This window comes from Rhinolophus sinicus, linkage group LG03, assembly GCF_036562045.2.
Source record: "Rhinolophus sinicus isolate RSC01 linkage group LG03, ASM3656204v1, whole genome shotgun sequence".
NCBI classification, from domain to species: domain Eukaryota; kingdom Metazoa; phylum Chordata; class Mammalia; order Chiroptera; family Rhinolophidae; genus Rhinolophus; species Rhinolophus sinicus.
Window position 1 is genome coordinate 190,645,651 of NC_133753.1, and position 20,587 is coordinate 190,666,237.

A 20,587-nucleotide genomic window follows, 5' to 3' on the forward strand; every position below is an offset into this window, starting at 1 on the left:
ATTGGTTCCTATATATGCGTATGTGTGCACGCATGTGTGCGCGTGCATGTGTGTGTGTAAGAGAGAATCCGTTTGATAGGGAACATGCTTACAAATGAAATTATTTTGACTAATTTTGCCCCTTCATATTAATTTGAAAAAGAACTATCCTTCTATATATTGGTGGAACTAAAGTTGTAGTTCAACAGAAATATGTTTAAATACAGATTAAAATATGCCTAAAACCTTATTCCAAAGTAGGTTTTTCCATTTTCAAATCTTGAATGAAAAGCAAACAGTAATTGTTCTATTTTCTTTCAGAGAAAATTTCCCTTAACTATTGTCCTGTCCCAGATTTTGGCCACGTGTATACCTTGTAATACACAGGTTGCTTTCATAACCTCGAATAGTACTTTAAATTGTACTATTTAGTTTAGAGTATATTGTTTCATCAGTTTTAAACTTTGGGGGAAATGTACTTGTAAGCCTTATTTTAATCCTTTAGGAACATAAGTATTACTTTAATTGACAAATTTATTTAATTAGTGTTAAAAATGTATTGACCATACCACCTCAATAATGTTCAAGCTTTTACTTATTATTTTCTAAATCAGGAATTGAATAATTTGCTCCTTATTGTATATATCACCAATGATTGTGTTTATGTTATTAGTAATGGTTTTTATAAGCACCATGGAAGCCTCATTTTAGTCCCAATCCGGTAGTTCTCAAGTGGAGACGAGATTGGAAATGTCGGTTGCAACAGGTTTTACAAACTGTAGTGAGCATTTTGGACCCTTCCAAATAGCAAAGATCCCGTGAATGACCAGGAGCAGAAAAGGGGGTGATGGTAGAGAGAAGGGTCAGCAGGGAGACCAATTATGGTCAGAGTCACCCACTGAGGAATGATGAAAGCCTCATGTAGGCCAGTGGCTAATTGGAAAAAATGGACGGAAGGAAAATTGTCATGCAGGAAGACTCAGTAAGACTTGAGTGGTTTTGGGATCTGACAGCCCATGCTTGCTTCCCCAGTAGACACGAAAGCATGCATTATTAAGTGCAAGATTAGAAAGTTCTTTTCTGAAGTCCCTTTCAGCTACTGCATTATGCTTTTCAGATGATATGAGAAATACTAAAGTATGATTTATTTTATGCCAACTTATAACTTTATTTTTCAAATGGCCATGTTTTCTGCAGTCAAATATAATTACAGTATAGGAGCTTGAGGGCAGCCCTGTAGGTTAACTTTTTAATAATGGCCAGACAGTAGCTGTTAATTAAGGAAGGAAATATATTTATGTAAATTAACAGGAATTGGAAAAAGAAAGAACTCATCTTATGGAAGATGTAACTGCAAACAAAAGAAGGATGAAGGAGCTAGAAGATAATTTGCTTTACCGTCTGACGAGTACCCAGGGGTCCCTGGTGGAAGAGGAGAGTCTCATTGTTGTGCTAAGTAACACAAAAAAGACAGCGGAGGAGGTGACACAGAAGCTGGAAATTTCTGCCGAGACAGAAATTCAAATTAACTCAGCCCGGGAGGAATACAGACCTGGTGAGTCTGGTAATGAAAGACAAATGTCACAGGAAAATGAAGCAAGAAAGAAAAGAGAATTAGAGGAATTGCAGGAAGTAAGGACGTTATGCAAGTAATTGTGCAAAGTGAGGTGGCCATTCATGTTTTGTCGCATTTCTATTCAGTTATATGGAGATGAAAAAAAATTGTAACAATGTAAATTTTCTACATGCTTCCAATTTGTGTTAGTTGATAAATCGTTTAAGGTTCCTACTGTGTTTCCCCGAAAATAGGACCTAGCCGGACAATCAGCTCTAATGCATCTATCTTTTGGAGCAAAACTTAATGTAAGACCCAGTCTTATTTTACTATAATATAAGAATAGGTCTTAATAATAATAATATAATATAATATAATATAATATAATATAATATAATATAATATAATATAATATAAAATACCATACCGGGTCTCATATTAATTTTTCCTCCAAAAGACACATGATTGTCCGGCTAGGTCTTATTTTCAGGGAAACATGGTATGCACTTATTTTTAAACTAGAAAGTAAAGAGGGAGGAATTTTAAAGAACATGTGACTACACTAGTGGAATCCAAGGAATTGGTGCAGAATTTGGGTTGTTCACTAGTTGGTCATCATTTGGCAACACTATGCCAGTGTTTTATTTGGAGTCTTAGGGAGGTAGTTGTCATGGGAACCCCTGAGTCGGATCCACCGATTTGCAAATCGCTGTTGGCCATTGGTTACTAGAGGAGCCTGCTAGAAGAATTCAAACTGCTTTAGTAAGTGATCATTTCTCCTGAAAAAATAATCGAAACAATATCATCTACTCGTGGAAGGTCAGGTGCATCCTCTGTGGGACGCCTTGTTTTGCCAAGTCGAGGCCAAGGTTGGGCAAGGCTTCTTCGTGGCACTTAAAAATGAGGTTCGTCTTAATGCCTACACAGCTTGCTGAGTGTTAAAACCTTTGCTATCCCTTCAGTTGTGTTTTTTTTCTACCTATAAAAAAGAAACGCAGTAAAACATACTTATAAGGGATCTAGAAATTCTAAAACGGAAAGTACCATTTGATAAACAGAAACCAACTATTTATGCAACAACTACAAGTGAGAATTCAATACTCAGGAGGAGCAGCACTCTAGGAGCTTGTTCTAGCACCCTTGCTGGAGCATAGTTCCTGATGAGACATAAAAAGCCACTTGTGACTTCCCTCTAGAGCCTGTGCTTGAGGCACCTGTTTTCCGCCCTCCTAGTACATGGAGGCTTCCTCTCTGTCTTTCAGTTGCTACGCGGGGCAGCGTCCTCTACTTCCTTATCACCGAGATGCGCCTGGTGAATGAGATGTATCAGACTTCGCTCCGCCAGTTTCTCGGCTTGTTTGACCTTTCCTTAGCCAGGTGCGTCTGCTGAGGGAGCCAAGCTGAATTCTGTATCCGTAGGCTAACGTGCTGACTTGCATTTCTAATTTCCTTTCCCTTTCCTCCCGAGCCTTATTATTTTTCTCTAAATCTAAGATTACCGTAATGACTAGCATGTGAACAAGTCCTTCTCATGTGTCATTTTATGCTCAGAGAAAGAAATTATTCGTCCACCAATTATTCGTCCATTGATTGATTCCTTATGTGTTTCTGTGAAACAAGAAAATTCTCAAGACGTTGTTGTGGGTCATAATATAATGCCCTGCGGGAGAATTGATTTAGACGATGTGGAGGACCCTTCTAGCATGTTATGTTATTTCACACTAGAGATGCTTGTTAGTTTAGATTCAGGAGGCGTACCCTGGATGTGTAAAGAATAAGAATTGGCCCTCTATTCAAGACATTTTTATGGACAGTTGAGAAGGGCAGTGGGATCAGCCTGATTTAAATGTTCTCCACTCCAGGTCCATCAAGAGCCCAATTACAAGCAAGAGGATTGCTAATATCATTGAACACATGACCTACGAGGTCTATAAGTACGCTGCCCGAGGGCTGTACGAAGAGCACAAATTCCTGTTCACCTTGCTGCTTACCCTGAAGATCGACCTCCAGAGGAATCGGGTCAAGCACGAAGAGTTTCTTATGCTTATTAAAGGTCAGTATAACACTAGAAAGCAGGTGTGAGGATTATTGTCCTGTGCAGTATTTTCTTCTGGCGATAAGTTTCCTTGCATTTCATTGAAGATTGCATTTCCATGAGCTATTTTATTTGTTCATTTGCTCTATGAATATTTATTGAGAACCAACTGTGTGTGCTGGGGCACAGAATAGGCACGCGGAAGACAGTGAACAATAACCAAAAAAAGAATTTTGTTTTATATGCATTTGGGGGGGAGGATGATATAGAAAAAAAGAATAAAACAATAAGTAAATTACGTAGTATGTGAGAAGCTAGAAAGCACTATGGGAAAAACAGGGAAGGGAGATGGGAGTTACAGGGAGTGTGAGGTGGAAGAGGTTACACTTTTAAATGGGATATTTAATGGGATCTCTAATGGGGTAGACCTCCCTGAGAGATGGACAGGTAAGCAAAGGCCTGAAGGGGACATCCTGCTGGCCTTGGGGACATTTATAGAGGAAGCGTGTTGAAGGAAGAGGAGCTGGCATGAAGGCCTCCGGTGGACGGAAGCAAGCAGTATGACAGAGGGAAAGCAAAGCAAGCGGGGTGGCTGGAGTGGAGTGGGTGAGGCGACAGTGTACTCATCCCATGGACATTTATCCTGTTCGTACAGAAGCATCGCTCACAGATAGATCCCGCTGCAGCTGGAATAAGAGCCAAGTGGAAGGCTGGGAAACATACATTTGCTATCACATTCTTGAATGGCTGGACAAAAAATATTTAAAGTAACTGTGGAAATGAAGGTGGGGGTTTAAATGGTTTTATCTATTCCACGTTTCTAAACAGAGCCTTTAAATGTAAGCCACAATTATATCTTGGGCCTTGGGAAGGATTTTCATGACTTCACCTGGAGAGTGGATTTGTGGAGGAACTTGCAGAGAACTCCAATGGGGGCCGTAGGGAGGGGGTGTAGATCCACAGTCACACAGACAAATGCACATTTATGTTCGTACTTATGCATATGCATAGCCATCTTAGAGTAGCATCTAAGACTCCTTCCGTTAGACTTGAACTTAGAAAAGTATGATTTATGGATGATCTCTTTCTCTCTCTCTCTCTCTGCCCCTTCTCCCTTCTTCTCTCTCTCTCTTTAATTCACTGTCTCTTGCACCCTTGTTCCTTAGGTTTCTTTAGTTTCCAAGTTTCCTAAAGCCGAGCATGTGGAAGATGAGTGATCATGAGAAAAACCACCGTAGATCGCATGTAGGGATAGAAGTTGCCTTTACAAGAGCCTGTCATATATTACTGATTTCTGGCCTCAATACTCTGGTCCTCTAGCTGACTGAGCTTTCCTAGGGGAAAGTTGTTCCTGACATCCTCAGTTCAGGCATGAGATGCATCTCCCCATGGAAGGGACACCGAACATAGCATGCTGGTCTGCTTGGAATACTGTAAAGCGTGTTACAGTTTCACGTGATGATAACCAACATGGGATTTAATGTTAGGAAAACTCGAAGGGAAAAATAGTGGCTTCCCACTTGTTTGATGAGTGGTCTCAAGCTGGGTTTTTAACCTTTTGAAGCTTCAGTCTCCTCAACTATAAAACAAGCATAGTCACATTTACATAATAGGATTATTGAGAATCACACAATTTATATAAACCCTGGCACATAGAATATGCTCTGTAGATGATAGACATTTTGTTATATTATCGTTAGTATTTTAGTTTATTTTAATTATTCTGAGGCTTGCAGAGGTTAGACAGCTTTCTGTGGGCCTTGGGCATTCAACAGCTATTTATTATATTGCTTTATGAAACAAGAGTTTCAAGAGACTGCCCTTTGATAGTTATTTTGGTGAGAGCTACCCAAGGATGTGACTTCCCTCTGTAAGGACGTGTTTGAAAATGTTATTTAGAGAGCAGCAGTGTTTTGATACTGGTTGCTTAATGTACTTACCTCTAAGATGGGAAAGGATCAGCCTAGATGACTTTCTAAGTCTGCCCTAGCTATGCCATGTCATGATTAGATGGCATAAGGTGCCTAAGTCTTCCATTACAAGCATCTATGAAGCAAGGGTTTGAAGAATGAAGGGAATGGCATAATTCTCTGTCATCTTGAGTTATTTTGAATTATTCCTATTTCAGCTGTGTATTCATCAGGAATCCATTTAATCTGGTGCCATATTATCCAGGGATATGTCCTCCCTCACCCGTTAAAATCATTCTTTGTGGCCGTTGTACACTTTTAAGCCAGGGAAGATATTCATGACCCAGTCACCCACTACTAAACAAAGAATAATGCTTTGGCTGCAAGGAATGCCCTTTCCTTTCCATGAATTAGCTTCTTCCTAACCCTCTGGTGAATGCCTTATTCTTTTCAGTTTGTTGGAAAATGGACGGTTTTTGTAGCAAGTGGTGTGACATTTTTCAACACAGTGCTATTGTCCTTAGGTCCTTAACTGCTCCCTGGCGTTAAAACAATCTGTTTTGATTTTATGAGCTAATATTTTCATTGAAATGGCTTCAAGGCCACACTTACCTTGTTGGAAATATACTAAGATGGATTTGGCAGAAAAATAGCAATTCAGTGGGGCACATGGGGCCTGGGTAAAGTAGAGATTGGCTCAATAAATATCTTAAATATAATTATTTGTTTATGACCTACTCTATTCCAAAAAGGATTTTAAAGGTAGCCAAATGCATTGGTTATGTTCTTTTAAGAATCGTGCTTAGAGCATATTTTCCCTGAAAGACTTTGATGGATGTTATTTATTGAACAATATATTTAACACCATAGAAGACTCGCTAACTCTGTCTTTGACTTAAAATATGATTGCTCACACGTTTAGTTTTTCTGAAGTGTGCCACAGTAACATTTTTAAGGTGTCATTTGTTCTACAGTGCTGTGAGAGTGGCCTGACCTTAGATAAATCGTCAGCAAGAAGGAGCCAGTACCTAATGGAAATGTTTGTTGTGTTTTGATTGACCAAACACAAATGATACAGCAGAGGGCGCTTGGGGTGTCCTCAGAATGGATGTAAATAATATAGTGATTTATAGAAGAGAACTCTTCAAACACACATAGTGCTACTGACATTTCTAGAGAAATTCTTTCCTTAAAATGAACTTATGTCGTCATTGAGTAGTTCTTCCCTTTGACAACAGCTGCTCATTTAGTAACCCTGTGCTTTGTCCTCCATCCTGAGCCGGCTTGTCTCAGACCTTGGCCACGTGGAACTAGAACAGAATCCAGCATCTGCTCGGCTCCAAACCCATACTGATGATTCTTAAATGTGTTTTTGTGACGTCATCTATTGCTTTATTCAATTTTAAAGCTTGTTCATCACTATGACTTATATTTCTGAGCTTAAAAAATGTCAAGGTAGTAAAATAATTGAAGTTCAAATAGTTTAAGCAAAAGATTTTATGAGTAGATTATCCTATAGTAAAGAAGCAACATCTAATAACCTTATATGTTTAATTTTGAAGGTGGTGCCTCATTGGACCTTAAAGCTTGTCCTCCTAAACCATCTAAATGGATCCTGGATGTGACCTGGCTGAATTTGGTGGAACTCAGCAAGCTTAGACAGTTTTCAGATGTCCTTGATCAGGTAACTTGTGCTTGGAATAAACTTATAATGTTGCGGTGAGCAGCTTTGTAATTTGTCACCAGCTCCGATATTTGTGGAAAAGAGAGAGTTCTTAAGTGGTGTGACCTTGGCTTGACCTTCCTCACAGCTCACTCACACTCTGGTAAAGCACATTCCACCCACTGCAGACTGGTCTTGCAGGAAGGAATGATTTGCCCAGAAAGTTTAACTGATGCTGTTCTGTGTCATATGTCAGTATCACCAACTGGAGATCCACAAGTACAAAAACTGATAGATTCCATTAAGTGAAATGATTAGATATACTTATGAGGTTTTCCTTCTTTTTAGAGATGAAATGAAAAGCAATTTGTGTCTCAATGCTGAATATCCTTTCTTGCCTCTTGTTCTCTCTCTTCTTGTCCTGCTTCTCCCATCACACTGCCTTAGCTAGACATCCAGGTATAAATCTAATGTGAACACTTGGTCTCTTATCTTGCGATGTTATGTCCTTTCATAATCAGCCAGTTGCTGATGAATTGTGTATGTATTGGAATCATGGAAGTTGAATATAGAGTTGAATTGGGACAAGCCAGGACACAGATGAGCAGAGAGAAGTCACATGGACAGCAGGTGGCTTTATTCAGCTACAAGTTGAAGGCTTTTTTTTTTTTTTTTAAACAAGAAAATGTCCTATGGTTGCTTCTTTTTTATTTTTTTATTTTTAAAATTTTTTATTAGTTTCAGGTGCACTAGACAAAGTAATACTTAAACGTTTATCATTTATATCCCTCACACTGTGTGAACCCCCCTCCCCCATCCACTATTGCTCTGACATCACACAGAGCCATTACATTTCCACTGTCTCTATTCCTAATGCTGTACTCCGCTTCTTGTAACTATATACATACATATACACACATATACATATATATATACACACACAAAGTATATACATATACACACATATACATATACATATACACATACATATACACACACAAACTTGTAGTTGACATTCATTATTGTTCAGCTTCAGCTTCAGATGTATGATGCAGTGATCAGGCATCTACATCATCCCTGAGGTGGTCTCCCTAATGAGACAAGTGTCCATCAGATACCCTACAAAATCTTTACATTATTGATTACGTTCCCCAAATTAATTTTCAGAACACCATGGCCATCTTGTGGTTACTGACTGTTTTCTAATCCCCTCACCTTCCCCCATCACCCCTCCCATCTAGCAACCCTCAGTTTTTCCTCTCTGTCTCCAAACTGTTTCTGATTAGTTCATTCACTTATTCTTTTCTTTAGATTCCACATATAAGTGAGATCATATGGTATTTGTCTTTCTCTGTCTGACTTATTTCACTTAACATAATGTTCTCTAGGTCCATCCATGTTGTTGCAAATGGTAAGATTTCTTTCTTTATGGCTGCGTAATACTCCATTGTATAAATGTACCACAGTTTCTTAATCCAGTCATCTACCGATGGGCATTTCGGTTGTTTCCATGTCTTGGCTACTGTGTATAGTGCTGCAATAAACATAGGAGTGCATAAAGTTTTTTGAATTAGAGTTTTGGATTTCTCTGGATAGATACCTAGGAGTGGAATTGCTGGATCATAAGGTAGTTCCATTTTCAGATTTTTGAGATACCTCCATACTGTTTTCCATAGTGGCTGCACCAATCTGCAATCCCACCAACAGTGCACAAGCGTTCCCTTTTCTCCACATCCGCGCCAACACTTGTTGTTTGTTGATTTATTGATGATAGCCATTTTGACTGGGGTGAGGTGGTATCTCATTGTGGTTTTTATTTGCATTTCTCTGATGGTTAGTGAGTTTGAGCGTTTTTTCATATGTCTGTTTGCCATCTATATGTCCTTTTTAGAAAAATGTCTCTTCATGTCCTCTGCCCATTTTTTAATTGGGTTGTTTGTTTTTTTGGAGTGGAGTTGAATGAGTTTTTTTATAAATTTGTGATATTAACCCTTTATCAGATATATCATTGGCAAATAACTTTTCCCATTCAGTAGGGTCCCTTTTTGTTTTATTGATGGTTTCCTTTGCTGTGAAAAAACTTTTTGGTTTGATGTAATCCCACATGTTTATTTTTTCTCTTATTTCCCTCATGCGAGGGGAAATATCAGTAAAAATCTTATTCTGGGTAATGTCTGTGAAGTTTCTTCCTATATTTTCTACTAGAACTTTTATGGTTTCAGATCTTACATTTAAGTCTTTAAGCCATTTTGAATTTATTTTGTATATGGTGTAAGGAGGTGGTCCAGCTTCATTTTTTTTCACGTGTCTGTCCAAGTTTCCCAGCACCCTTTATTGAATAGACTGTCTTTACCCCACCGTACATTCTTGCTTTCATTGTTGTAGATTAATTGGCCATATAGGCATGGATTTATTTCTGGACTCTCTATTCTGTTCCATTGATCTATGTGTCTGTTTTTATGCCAGTACCATACTGTTTTGATTACTGTAGCCTTGTAGTATAATTTGATGTCAGGTATTGTTATACCTCCCACTTTGTTCTTATTTCTCAAGTTGCTGAGGCTATCCACGGTATTTTGTGGTCCCATATAAATTTTAGGATTATATGTTCTATTTCTGTGCAAAACGTTGTTGGTAGTTTGATAGGAATTGTGTTGAATATGTATATTGCCTTAGGGAGTATGGACATTTTAACTATATTAATTCTTTCTATCCATGAACATGGTATGTGTTTCTATCTATTTGTATCTTCTTTCATTTGTTTCTTCAATGTCTTATAATTTTCTGAGTACAGATCTTTTACTTCTTTGGTTACATGTATTCCCAGGTGTTTTATAGTCTTTGAAACAATTGTAAATGGGATTGTTTTTTAAATTTCTCCTTCTGATGTTTTATTATTGGTATATACAAATGCAACTGATTTCTGAATATTAATTTTGTATCCTGCTACTTTACTAAATTCATCTATCAGCTCTAATAGTTTCTTGGTGGAGTCTTTAGGGTTCTCTATATATAGTATCATGTCATCTGCATATAATGACAATTTTACTTCCTCCTTACCGATTTGGATGCCTTTTATTTCTTTTTCTTGTCTGATTGCTGTGGCTAGAACTTCCAGCACTATGTTGAATAGAAGTGGAGAAAGTGGGCAACCTTGCCTTGTTCCTGATCTTTAGGGGAATGGTTTTAGCTTTTCCCCATTGAGTATGATGTTAGCTGTGGGTTTATCATATATGTCCTTTATTATGTTGAGATATGATCCCACTTTCTTAAGGGTTTTTATCATAAACGGCTGCTGGATTTTATCAAATGCTTTTTCTGCATCTATTGATATGATCATGTGATTTTTATTTTTCATTTTGTTAATATGGTGTATCACATTAATTGATTTGCGGATGTTGAACCACCCTTGCATACCAGGGATGAATCCCACTTGATCATGGTGTATGATCTTTTTAATGTATTGCTGAATTCTGTTCGCTAATATTTTGTTGAGGATTTTTGCATCTGTGTTCATTAGCGATATCGGCCTGTAGTTTTCCTTTTTTGTGATGTCTTTGTCTGATTTTGGGATCAGGGTGATAGTGGCTTCGTAAAAAGTGTTTGGGAGCCTTCTCTCTTTCTGGATTTTTTGGAAGAGCTTGAGGAGCATAGGTGATAATTCTTTTTTGAACATTTTGTAAAATTCACCTGTAAAGCCATCTGGTCCAGGGCTTTTGTTTGTTGGGAGATTGTTGATTACTGATTCAATTTCCCTAGTGGTAATCAGTCTATTCAGGTTTTCTGTTTCTTCTTGAGTTAGCCTTGGAAGGTTGTACGCCTCTAGAAAATTGTCCATTTCTTCCAGATTGTCAAATTTGTTGGCATATAGTTGCTCATAGTAATTTCTTAAAATTTTTGTATTTCTGCGGTGTCTGTTGTCATGTCTCCTCTTTAATATCTGATTTTATTAATTTGTGTCCTCTCTTTTTTTTAATGAGTCTGGCTAAAGGTTTGTCAATTTTGTTTATCTTCTCTAAGAACCAACTCTTGGATTCATTGATCTTTTGTATTGTTTTTCTGGTTTCTATTTCATTTATTTCCGCTCTGATCTTTATTATGTCCTTCCTTGTACTCTCTTTGTGCTTATTTTGCTGTTCTTTTTCCAGATCCCTTAAGTGTGAAGATAAACTGTTGATTAGCAATTTTTCTTGTTTCTTTAAGAAGGCCTGCAATGCTATGAATTTCCCTCTTAGGACTGCTTTACTGGCATCCCGTAGATTTTGGGTCGTCGTGTTTTCATTTTCGTTTGTCTCGAGATATCTTTTGATTTCTTCCTTGATCTCCTGGTTGACCCATTCATTATTTAGTAACATGTTATTCAGCCTCCATGAATTGGTGTGTCTTCCAGTTTTGTTCCTGTAGTTCATTTCTAATTTCATAGCACTGTGGTCAGAGAAGACAATTGGTATGATTTCAATTTTCTTGAATTTATCAAGACTTGTTTTGTGGCCTAACATATGATCTATCTTGGAAAATATTCCATGTGCACTTGAGAAGAACGTGTATTCTGCAGCTTTGGGGTGAAATGCTCTGAAAATAGCGATTAAATCCAAGTGGTCCAATGTGTCATTTAAGGCTGTTGTTTCCATATTGATTTTCTGTCTGGAAGACCTGTCCCTTGTTGTCAGAGGTGTGTTGAAGTCCCCTACTATGATAGTGTTACTGTTGATCTCTGTCTTTATGTCAGTCAATATCTGTTTTATATATTTAGGTGCTCCTATGTTGGGTGCATAGATGTTTACTAGGGTTATGTCCTCTTGTCGGATCGATCCCTTTATTATTATATAGTGCCCATCTTTGTCTTTTAATGTGTTCTTCATTTTAAAGTCTATTTTGTCAGATATAAGTATTGCAACTCCAGGTTTTTCTCATTTCCATTTGCATGAAATATCTTACTCCAACCCTTCACTTTCAGCCTGTGTGTGTCTTTTGATCTGAGGTGAGTCTCTTGTATACAGCATATACAAGGGTCTTGCTTTCTTATCCACTCAGCCACCCTATGTCTCTTGATTGGAGCATTTAATCCATTTACATTTAAAGTGATTATTGATAGGTACATAGTTATTGCCATTTTTAAATTTGTAGTTAGATTGTTTTCATCTTTCTTCTATTTACAGAAGTCCTTTTAGTATTTCTTGCAATGCTGGCTTGGTGGTAATAAATTCCTTTAGCTTATTCTTTTCTGGGAAGCTCTTTATCTCTCCATCAACTTTAAATGATAGCCTTGCTGGATAAAGCAATCTAGGTTGTAGGCCTTTGTTTTCCATCACTTTGAGTATCTCCTGCCACTCCCTCCTGGCCTTCAATGTTTCTGTAGAAAAGTCATTTGATAGTCTTATGGGAGTTCCTTGTATGTAACCCTCTGTCTTTCTCTTGCTGCTTTTAGGATTCTCTCTTTGTCTTTAACCTTTGCCATTTTAACTATAATGTGTCTTGGTGTGGACCTGTTTGGGTTTATCCTGGTTGGAACTCTCTGCACTTCCTGGGCTTGTATGTTGGTTTCCTTCATCAGGTTAGGGAAGTTTTCGGACATTATTACTTCAAATATGTTCTCAATCCCTTGCTTCCTCTCTTCACCTTCTGGTATTCCTATGATGTGCATGTTGTTGCGCTTGATGTTATCCCAGAGGTCTCTTAAACCATCTTCATTGTTCTTTATTCTTTTTTCTTTCTGTTGTTCTGTTTGGGTGATCTCTGCTAACTTGTCTTCTAAGTCACTGATTCGATCCTCTGCTTCATCTAACCTGCTGTTAATTCCTTCAAGTGAGTTCTTTATTTCAGTAATTGTGTTCTTTATTTCTAACTGGTTGTTCATTGTGATTTCTCTATCCTTCTTTATGTTGTCTCTAAGCTCCTTAAACATTCTTATCATCAGTGTTCTGAAGTCTGTCTCTGATAGGTTGGTTACCTCTGTTTCATTTGGTTCCACTTCTGGAGGTTTCTTCTGTTCTTTTATTTGGGACATGTTTCTTTGTTTTCCCATTCTGACTGACTCTCTCTGTTTGCTTCTATGTATTAGGTAGATCCCTTAGGGTTCTTAGTTTTTGCTGGGTTATCTTATGTAGTATGTGTCCCTTATATTTGACTTGCACTACTTCGTTCTTCTCCTCTGTGTGTGCTCCAAAGGTGACTCTTGCATTATGTATATTGTCCTGTTAAAGAAGGTCTTTAATTGCTTTTTGCTTGTGAGTTGGTGGGGTTAACTCCTAGGCTGACTAATTGTGAGACTTGGCTCTGCCCACCTCAGGGTGTTCTGCTGCATGAGGGTTGACCACTTAAATGTGGTTTGGCCTCTATGGGCTCTTGTGCCTGTAGAGAATTCCCTCTGGGTGCGTCACTTGTAGGTCAAACTCAGTAGTACTCTGGTTTGGTCTGGAGTTGGCCTCTGGGTGTGTTGAATCTTGTGCCTCTTAAGCTGGGCCCTGGTATAGGGCAATTTCAGAGCAAAGCAAATCACCAAGCACCACCACAACAACAACAAAAATCAAATACATTCACATGTAAAAACAACCGACAAGCCCCACTCAACACAGGCAAAGACATCAAAGATATAAAGACAAAACAAAACAAAAACAAACAAACAAACAAACAAAAAAGCACTGCCAGTCTTGGCTTAAGCCCACCAAGTAATCTCCAGGTTGTCCTCCTCTGTACCCAAGAGTCCCCTGCGTATTGTGCAGGCAGAGCTGGTCACCTGGTGCCCAGAGTGACGTTGGGCCTGCAGATTTAGATGCGTGGGGCTGAGGGGTCTGGATGACAGTTTCTACAAAGTCAGTGCAGTTTCTGCCCTTGACTGCACATATGCACACTGAGAGTAGCACCACCAGCTCTGTGTCCAGTTCTCCTGAGTCTTGGGGCACTTCTTCCGTGTGTGTGTGTGTGTGTGTGTGTGTGTGTGTGTGTGGCGGGCGGAAGATTTCTGAGCTGCTGAAAGCCCAGAGCTGCATCTGCTGCCTTCTACTGATCCCTGGGAGTGCCTCTGCAGTTGTAATTGCCCTGCCCTAGGCAGGCCAGAAAGGGTGGGGGCTGGGGATGGAGGGGTCTACTCTCTCCCAGCCCAGCTGTGTCACACTCTTCCCGCAGGCCAGAAAAGGTGGTAGCTGGGGGTGGAGGAGTCTCTTCTTTCTTAGTCCAGCAAAAATCACACTCTTCCCAACCTCTTCCCTGGGTCAGAGCTGCATGCTGGTCTTCCCAGAGCCTGAGCACTAAGGCTCCTCTGTAATCTGACACTACTCCTAAATTCAGGGGCCAGTTTAAATCTCTGGAAGAGTGGAGGTAGGATTGGAAGAGTGGGGGGAGGGGCCCAGGTATGGAGTTTGTGTTCTTTGTCTGATCTAGGACCCAACTGGCTGCCCCCTCGGTAGGAGAGAGCAGCTGTGGGATGCAGGGAAAGAGTCCACCTCCTGGCTTTTGTGTTCTCTGTTCCCTCCTGGGATCCCCTGTGTCTCTGCAGCTGTGGATGCTGGTGGCGTTTCCACCGCCACAGATGCAGGCCGGGTCTCCACTCCGCTCCCTTCCCTCTTACCCTGCTCGCCTAATTTGCCCACCTTCAAGTAATCCTTACACGAGTCTCTTAGCTGTTCTGCGTGATGAGCAGAGAGTCCTTCGATGGGTTATAGATGTCCCGTTTGTGATAAGATCCATAGGAGAACTCAAAAAGGGCGCCCCGCTGCCACCATTCCTATGATGTCACTCCCTATTGGTTCTTGACTTTTCTAGTTTAAGTTGATCAGAAGCTTAAGTTCTGCTGTATTTTTGCGTTTTATTTACAACTGATGATTACCATGTAATCACGGTACAAACTATTCTTTTTGGTCAAATAACTTTCATCTGGGGCATTTTGATTCACTTTAGCTTGTTCCCCGATAGGATGACGCCTAGTGACCTTTCCTGGCCCATTATCTGTTATTGAAGTTGTTATCTTCTGGAAATTATATCTTACGCTTGCAATTTCTTCTCATTATATAGTCTTTCGTGATTGAAAGAGGTTATTATTTTTCATTCTTACATGATACTTTCTAAATATAAACCTGGGATGGTTTTTCCTTTGATTAGACTGCTAAGAAATACACTGGGGGCTTTAATCAAAGGGAATACACCAGAGAACATAAGATTATATTTATCTACAGATGATATTTGTTTGTTCTGTTTTTGAGATATTTACCCATGTAATGCTCATCTCTTTTTGATTTTTAAGCTCCAAAGGGTAATGGACTATGTTTTCTTCCTCCTTATCTGTTGCCTAAAGGAAGGAAGTGTCTGATTATTTATTTGATGATGATATTAAGTGGTATATTTCAATGGAGTATTGGCCAAAAAACATTTCATTCACTAAAAAAAAAAAAAAAAGACGTATATTAAGTGCCCTTTTTTTGTTCTAAGATGGTCCTGGGAAATGAGGAAACAAGTGAATGTGACTTGGTTCCTTACCATGAGAGGATTTCATGGAGCAAATCAGATATCCTTAAAATAGTGAAAATGAGTTTTAATTGATTTCTTTATTCTTTACAATTTTGTTACCACAATGGCATAGAAGAAATGAAGAAACCCAGGACTCTCCGTACTTCAGAAGCTGGCTGTGGGCTGTTGTTAATCCAGACTGACTTTAGAGCAAATCACATTTGACTGCAAATTCTGCAACTTTTGGGCACTAGAATATAAAATTAAAAAAACAACAACAAGGGATATCATCCACACGTCTCTGTCTGGAACAGTCAGAAGATTTGATGAAAAGTATCTGTGACCTATTACTGAAAGATTTTCCCATAATGTGATACATTTCTTAACCCCTTGTATTTTCAGATATCAAGAAATGAGAAAATGTGGAAAATTTGGTTTGATAAGGAAAATCCTGAGGAGGAACCTCTTCCAAATGCCTATGATAAATCTCTTGACTGCTTTAGATGCCTTCTCCTTATTAGATCCTGGTGTCCAGACAGAACCATTGCCCAGGTAAGAAGTACCTATTAAAAAGAAAAGAGGAATATTTTAAAGAAGAGTGTCCTTTTTAAATTTAAAGAAATATTTAAAATGTTAATCCCAATGAGGAATTTCTTTTAGGCTTCTATGTAGTTTTCTAGCAATGAACGGTGAAAAATGGAAAAGTAAACAACAATTAAATATACTAAGATGTAGATTTAGGCTAAGTGGCTTAATAATCTTTGTGGTCCAAAAGGTACAAAAGGAGTGAAGGAGAAAACCATATTTTTAAGGTTGGCATATAGGTATAACATAAAGGTAATGTATTATTTTTCTGTATCATTTTTAGAGTAACTCAAAAATGATATGGCTGCTTCATTTTGCCAGCAGTAAAACAATGTTCTCTTAAGTAGGAAGAATGTGGTGGGACTGGAGGTGGGTGGGGGTGGGGGCAGAGATAGACTGTAGGGAGGGGTACTGCATTCCCAAACCTGTGCTTATTTCCCCAGAAAGTGTCACAACCTTTGATGCAAGAAAGTAGGTTGGCTTAAAGTTCTTTGAATTGTACATATCTTTTAAATGTGAATCCTGCCTCCAAAAGATCCATCTTTTCAAAGACCTTTCTTTAATTTGCTGGCCCCCCTCATGGAAATTCACTAACTAAAAAGACTTGTGTTTTGCTTTCACAATGAAAAGCCTAACTCTAATATTCAGCATCGGTTGATTCTTTAAGACCTTCTCCAAATAAGCCTACTGGAGTAACCGTAGGTGGGGTTTATAATAGAATGTAGGAAACGTTCCCCTTCGCTCTCCAGAGGGAGTGTTAAAAACATATGGAGTAACTATCGCACGTCCACGTAGGTACTGTGGAATAATGAAAACAACTAGACTCAATGATTTATGGAGAACAGAAAAATGACTTTTGCAACTCAGGACACAGATTGCTCTTCCTTCAGTTTTTTGTTCTCAACTTCATTACTTTTATTCTGCCCAAATGACTTGTCAAACAATTGCCTTATTTAAGGGCAGTGTAAAAGTTTCAGTAGTTTCTTTTTCTCTTTCTTTTTCCTTTCCTCCCCTTCCTTCCCCTTCCCTCTCTTTTGTCTTTTCTTTACTTCCCCTTTTATTATTTTTGTCATATAACACTTTATTTGGTTAATACTGAAATTTAAATCTTCCATGCTCCTTTGTAACTTTGTCACTTTCATCCTGACTTCTGTCATCTGTAGGCTGACAACAGCCATGGCTTCCTAACTGGTCTCCTGTAGTCCATCCTGTATATTCTAGAAGAAATGGAGTTATAATTGTGCCCTTCCTTCACTGGCTTCCGTGGCCCTTATAATGACACACAAGTCTTAAACCAAGCCTAGAAGGCCCCTCTGGAAAAGTGTTTTCTCCTCTAAAGTTCTTATTCTTGCATTAGATTCCTTTTGTGATTTTCCACCTCATACCTTTTTAGGAAGCATATAAGAAAGTCTACAATAGACACGTTCCATCCCCACCCCTCAGAAGCATCACCAGGCTTGTTCTCAGCATTCCGTCTGTGCATGACTGCTCACATCAAGGAACATTCGATTGCCTGGTGGCCAGAATGATGCACCGTCAGAGTTTCAATTTTCTCACATGTAAAATAGGGACAATAACATCTATCCACAGTGATTGGAATAAATTTTAATCCAAATAGCATATTTCATAGTAATCATGAATATAATAATCATTACATATCAATCTGAAAAAATCTACAAAGTTTTTTTTGGAGTTGCTAACAAGGCTCAAATTTCTGCCGCTTTACAAGGTAACGTGGGGATAAAATAAATGGATGTGGAAGGATGACAGCAGTGAAAACAAGGATTAGCAAATGAAAAACCAGAAAACACATAATTGTAAAAGTCTCTGCCCTATTTAAGTGGCAGGGTGACTGGACATCACTGTGGTTATTGACCAAAATGAATTTTGCAAACCCCACTGCACAAGACACACGAAGGAGCTGGAACTAGTTTTGGTGACTCGTGTACTGTTTTTGGCAGGCCCGCAAGTACATCATGGACTCCATGGGAGAAAACTATGTCGAAGGGGTCATCCTGGACTTGGAAAAGATGTGGGAGGAGTCTGATCCACGGACACCACTCATCTGTCTCCTGTCTATGGGCTCTGATCCCACGGACTCCATCATCGCCTTGGGGAAGAGATTGAAGATCGAAACCCATTATGTGTCCATGGGCCAGGGCCAGGAGGTCCACGCTCGCAAGCTCTTGCAGCAGACCATGGCGAACGTGAGACCACATGTCTGCTTCTGTTATGTTGTTAGTAGTACAGGTTGTAGAAAAGCAGTGCAGAAAAAGACTTACAGATTGTTAAGCATTTAAATTTACATAGTGAATGTCGTTTACTAAACAGGAAAAGCGTATCTATTAGAACATTGTCACAGAAAAACAGATATCATGTAAACCTTTTGCTGCTGGGCCTTGACTTATGGAAAACTTCCCCACCCAAAACATCTGTTTCCCTCAGTTTGTACACTGCTAAGCCCACTCCAGATCCCAAACCCTCGGTGAGGTCCATGGTCCCGCCCCCTCCACCTTACATGCCAGCCCCTCCAGCTCCTCTCTCGAAATCCTCAACTTTCCAGAATGCACACCACCGTGCCTTTCTGGAGTTCCAGAGTGCATCACCTGTGCCCTGGTGTCCCCCAGGCCTGGCCCAGATCTGCCATTACCCTGCTGTGGTGCCAGAGGTTTCAGGAAACCTGGCCTGTTGCCTTCCCGGCTGGGGCTCCTAGAGCCCTCTGTGGATTGCAAATGGTATGGATCATACAGAGCATGCTATGGTCAGGCCTGGCCTCGGGGCCACCAACCGCTGGAAAGCACATGACAAGCCTGCTAATGGGATAGTCAGGTTCAGAGTTGGGGCACTTTCAGGGACTTAAGTAACAGGCTGCAGGAGGTCCTCCATTTCCTCTCTAGAACTTGGCTCCAGGAGAAGGCACTCATGTGTTTGCTCTGGTCTAGCCCTCTCCGGGGTGTCCAGCTCTGCCTAGAGGATCCCCCCAACCCTTGGTCCCCTCTTCCCCCACACTTTGGCCACACAAAGGGAGGGACCTGTACCACTTGGCTTCTGGAGAACAAGAATTCTTGAACAAGCCTTTCTGGCTTTTGGACCAGACCCTATTCCTCCTCGCCTGAGTCTGAGCTCTCCCCTGTATCGTAAGATTCCTCTGTGCTCTCCAGAAAACCCCCTGCTGAGGCAGACCTAGCTCTCTTCCCCTCAACCCCCAACCACTGGCCCACCAGGAAACCACTGGGTTCTGGGTCTCAGCTGCTGAATCTCAAAGCTTACCACTGGGCTACATCCCAGTCCCTTTCACCTGGTCTAGACCTGAGCCCACTGGGTTTTAGAACCTCCACATTTATCTCCAGGCTCTTCCATCTCCAAGCTGTGCCCTGTCCCCAGCTTCGGTGAAAGACAGTGGCCCCTCACAAGTGTTATGCTGTGTCTGATGCATTTAGTTTGCATTTGGGGGGTGGGGCAGAAGAGACGTAATGGAAATGTGTCCAGAGATGAAAAAATATATCTATATTGACGAATCCCACATCTGGTTCAACATGAGGGCTTGGGAGGCCACCATCCTGGCCTCTCCCTCCTTTTGGCCTCCTACCCCCTTTTCTTCCCCCCTCTTCCTTCCTTCTTCTTCTGTTCCTCCCTCTGCAAATTACTCTATTTAGAACAAAAACTCTGACATTAGAAGGATACTTCTTGAATTCAAAATATGTGATCATGTCACTAATAATTATAGTTTCAGGCAACCAAATTATAATTTAAATGGAATACTTGTAGCCTTTAGTTTATCCATGTTATCTGGTTAGTAGTTTAATTTCAAGTAAAATTTTAAAAGTCTTTATTATCATTGATGTATTTATAACTTGTCAGAGACAATAGGTTTCTTATTTTTAATGTTTTGTAGGGAAGGTTTAAGGCAATATGACAGAAAGAACTAATTACCCAAGAATAGCAAAATGAATGATCAGTAAGAAGAACTCAAACTTTAATACAAAGTGCAGCAATAGAAAGAAATGACCGTGGTTATGGGATTCTATGGGTGGACATTGAAAGTTCTCACCTAAGAAACTTACATCAGAATTCACCTGTATGCTGGATGGAAGGGAGCAACTGAAGCCTTTTTGTTATTACGTTTTATATTTAATTTATTTTTGTTTTGAATTGTGAACAGTGTCAGTTCAATTTCTCAACAGACAAAGTTTAAGAATTCAACAGTGCTATATACTTCGGAGGGAGCATAAGGGACTAGGTGAAATTCCAAAATGATCAGTTTTATATGTAATGCTGCTAAGATTTTCGATCTGGTGCTCTGTTTGTTTCTTAGGAGAGAAACAGCTCAGGATGCACTTTAATCTAAATGATCCAAAGTTAGAGTCAAGAAAACAACTCAGGATTATGATCTGGATAATGTAGACGATTTTAGCAAA

The 20,587-nt window shown here is 39.6% G+C and overlaps 1 protein-coding gene across 2 annotated transcripts in view; it reads left to right on the forward strand.

Moving 5' to 3' along the window:
- Nucleotides 1-20,587, forward strand: part of DNAH5 (dynein axonemal heavy chain 5) — a 242,281-nt gene that overhangs the window by 196,435 nt on the left and 25,259 nt on the right. For both annotated transcript variants that reach the window (XM_074329069.1, XM_019713456.2), the window contains exons 66-71: nt 1,291-1,534; nt 2,797-2,911; nt 3,397-3,587; nt 7,042-7,163; nt 15,987-16,136; nt 18,131-18,376. In XM_074329069.1, coding sequence (XP_074185170.1) covers nt 1,291-1,534; nt 2,797-2,911; nt 3,397-3,587; nt 7,042-7,163; nt 15,987-16,136; nt 18,131-18,376 — 1,068 coding nt within the window. The remainder of the gene's footprint in view (nt 1-1,290; nt 1,535-2,796; nt 2,912-3,396; nt 3,588-7,041; nt 7,164-15,986; nt 16,137-18,130; nt 18,377-20,587) is intronic.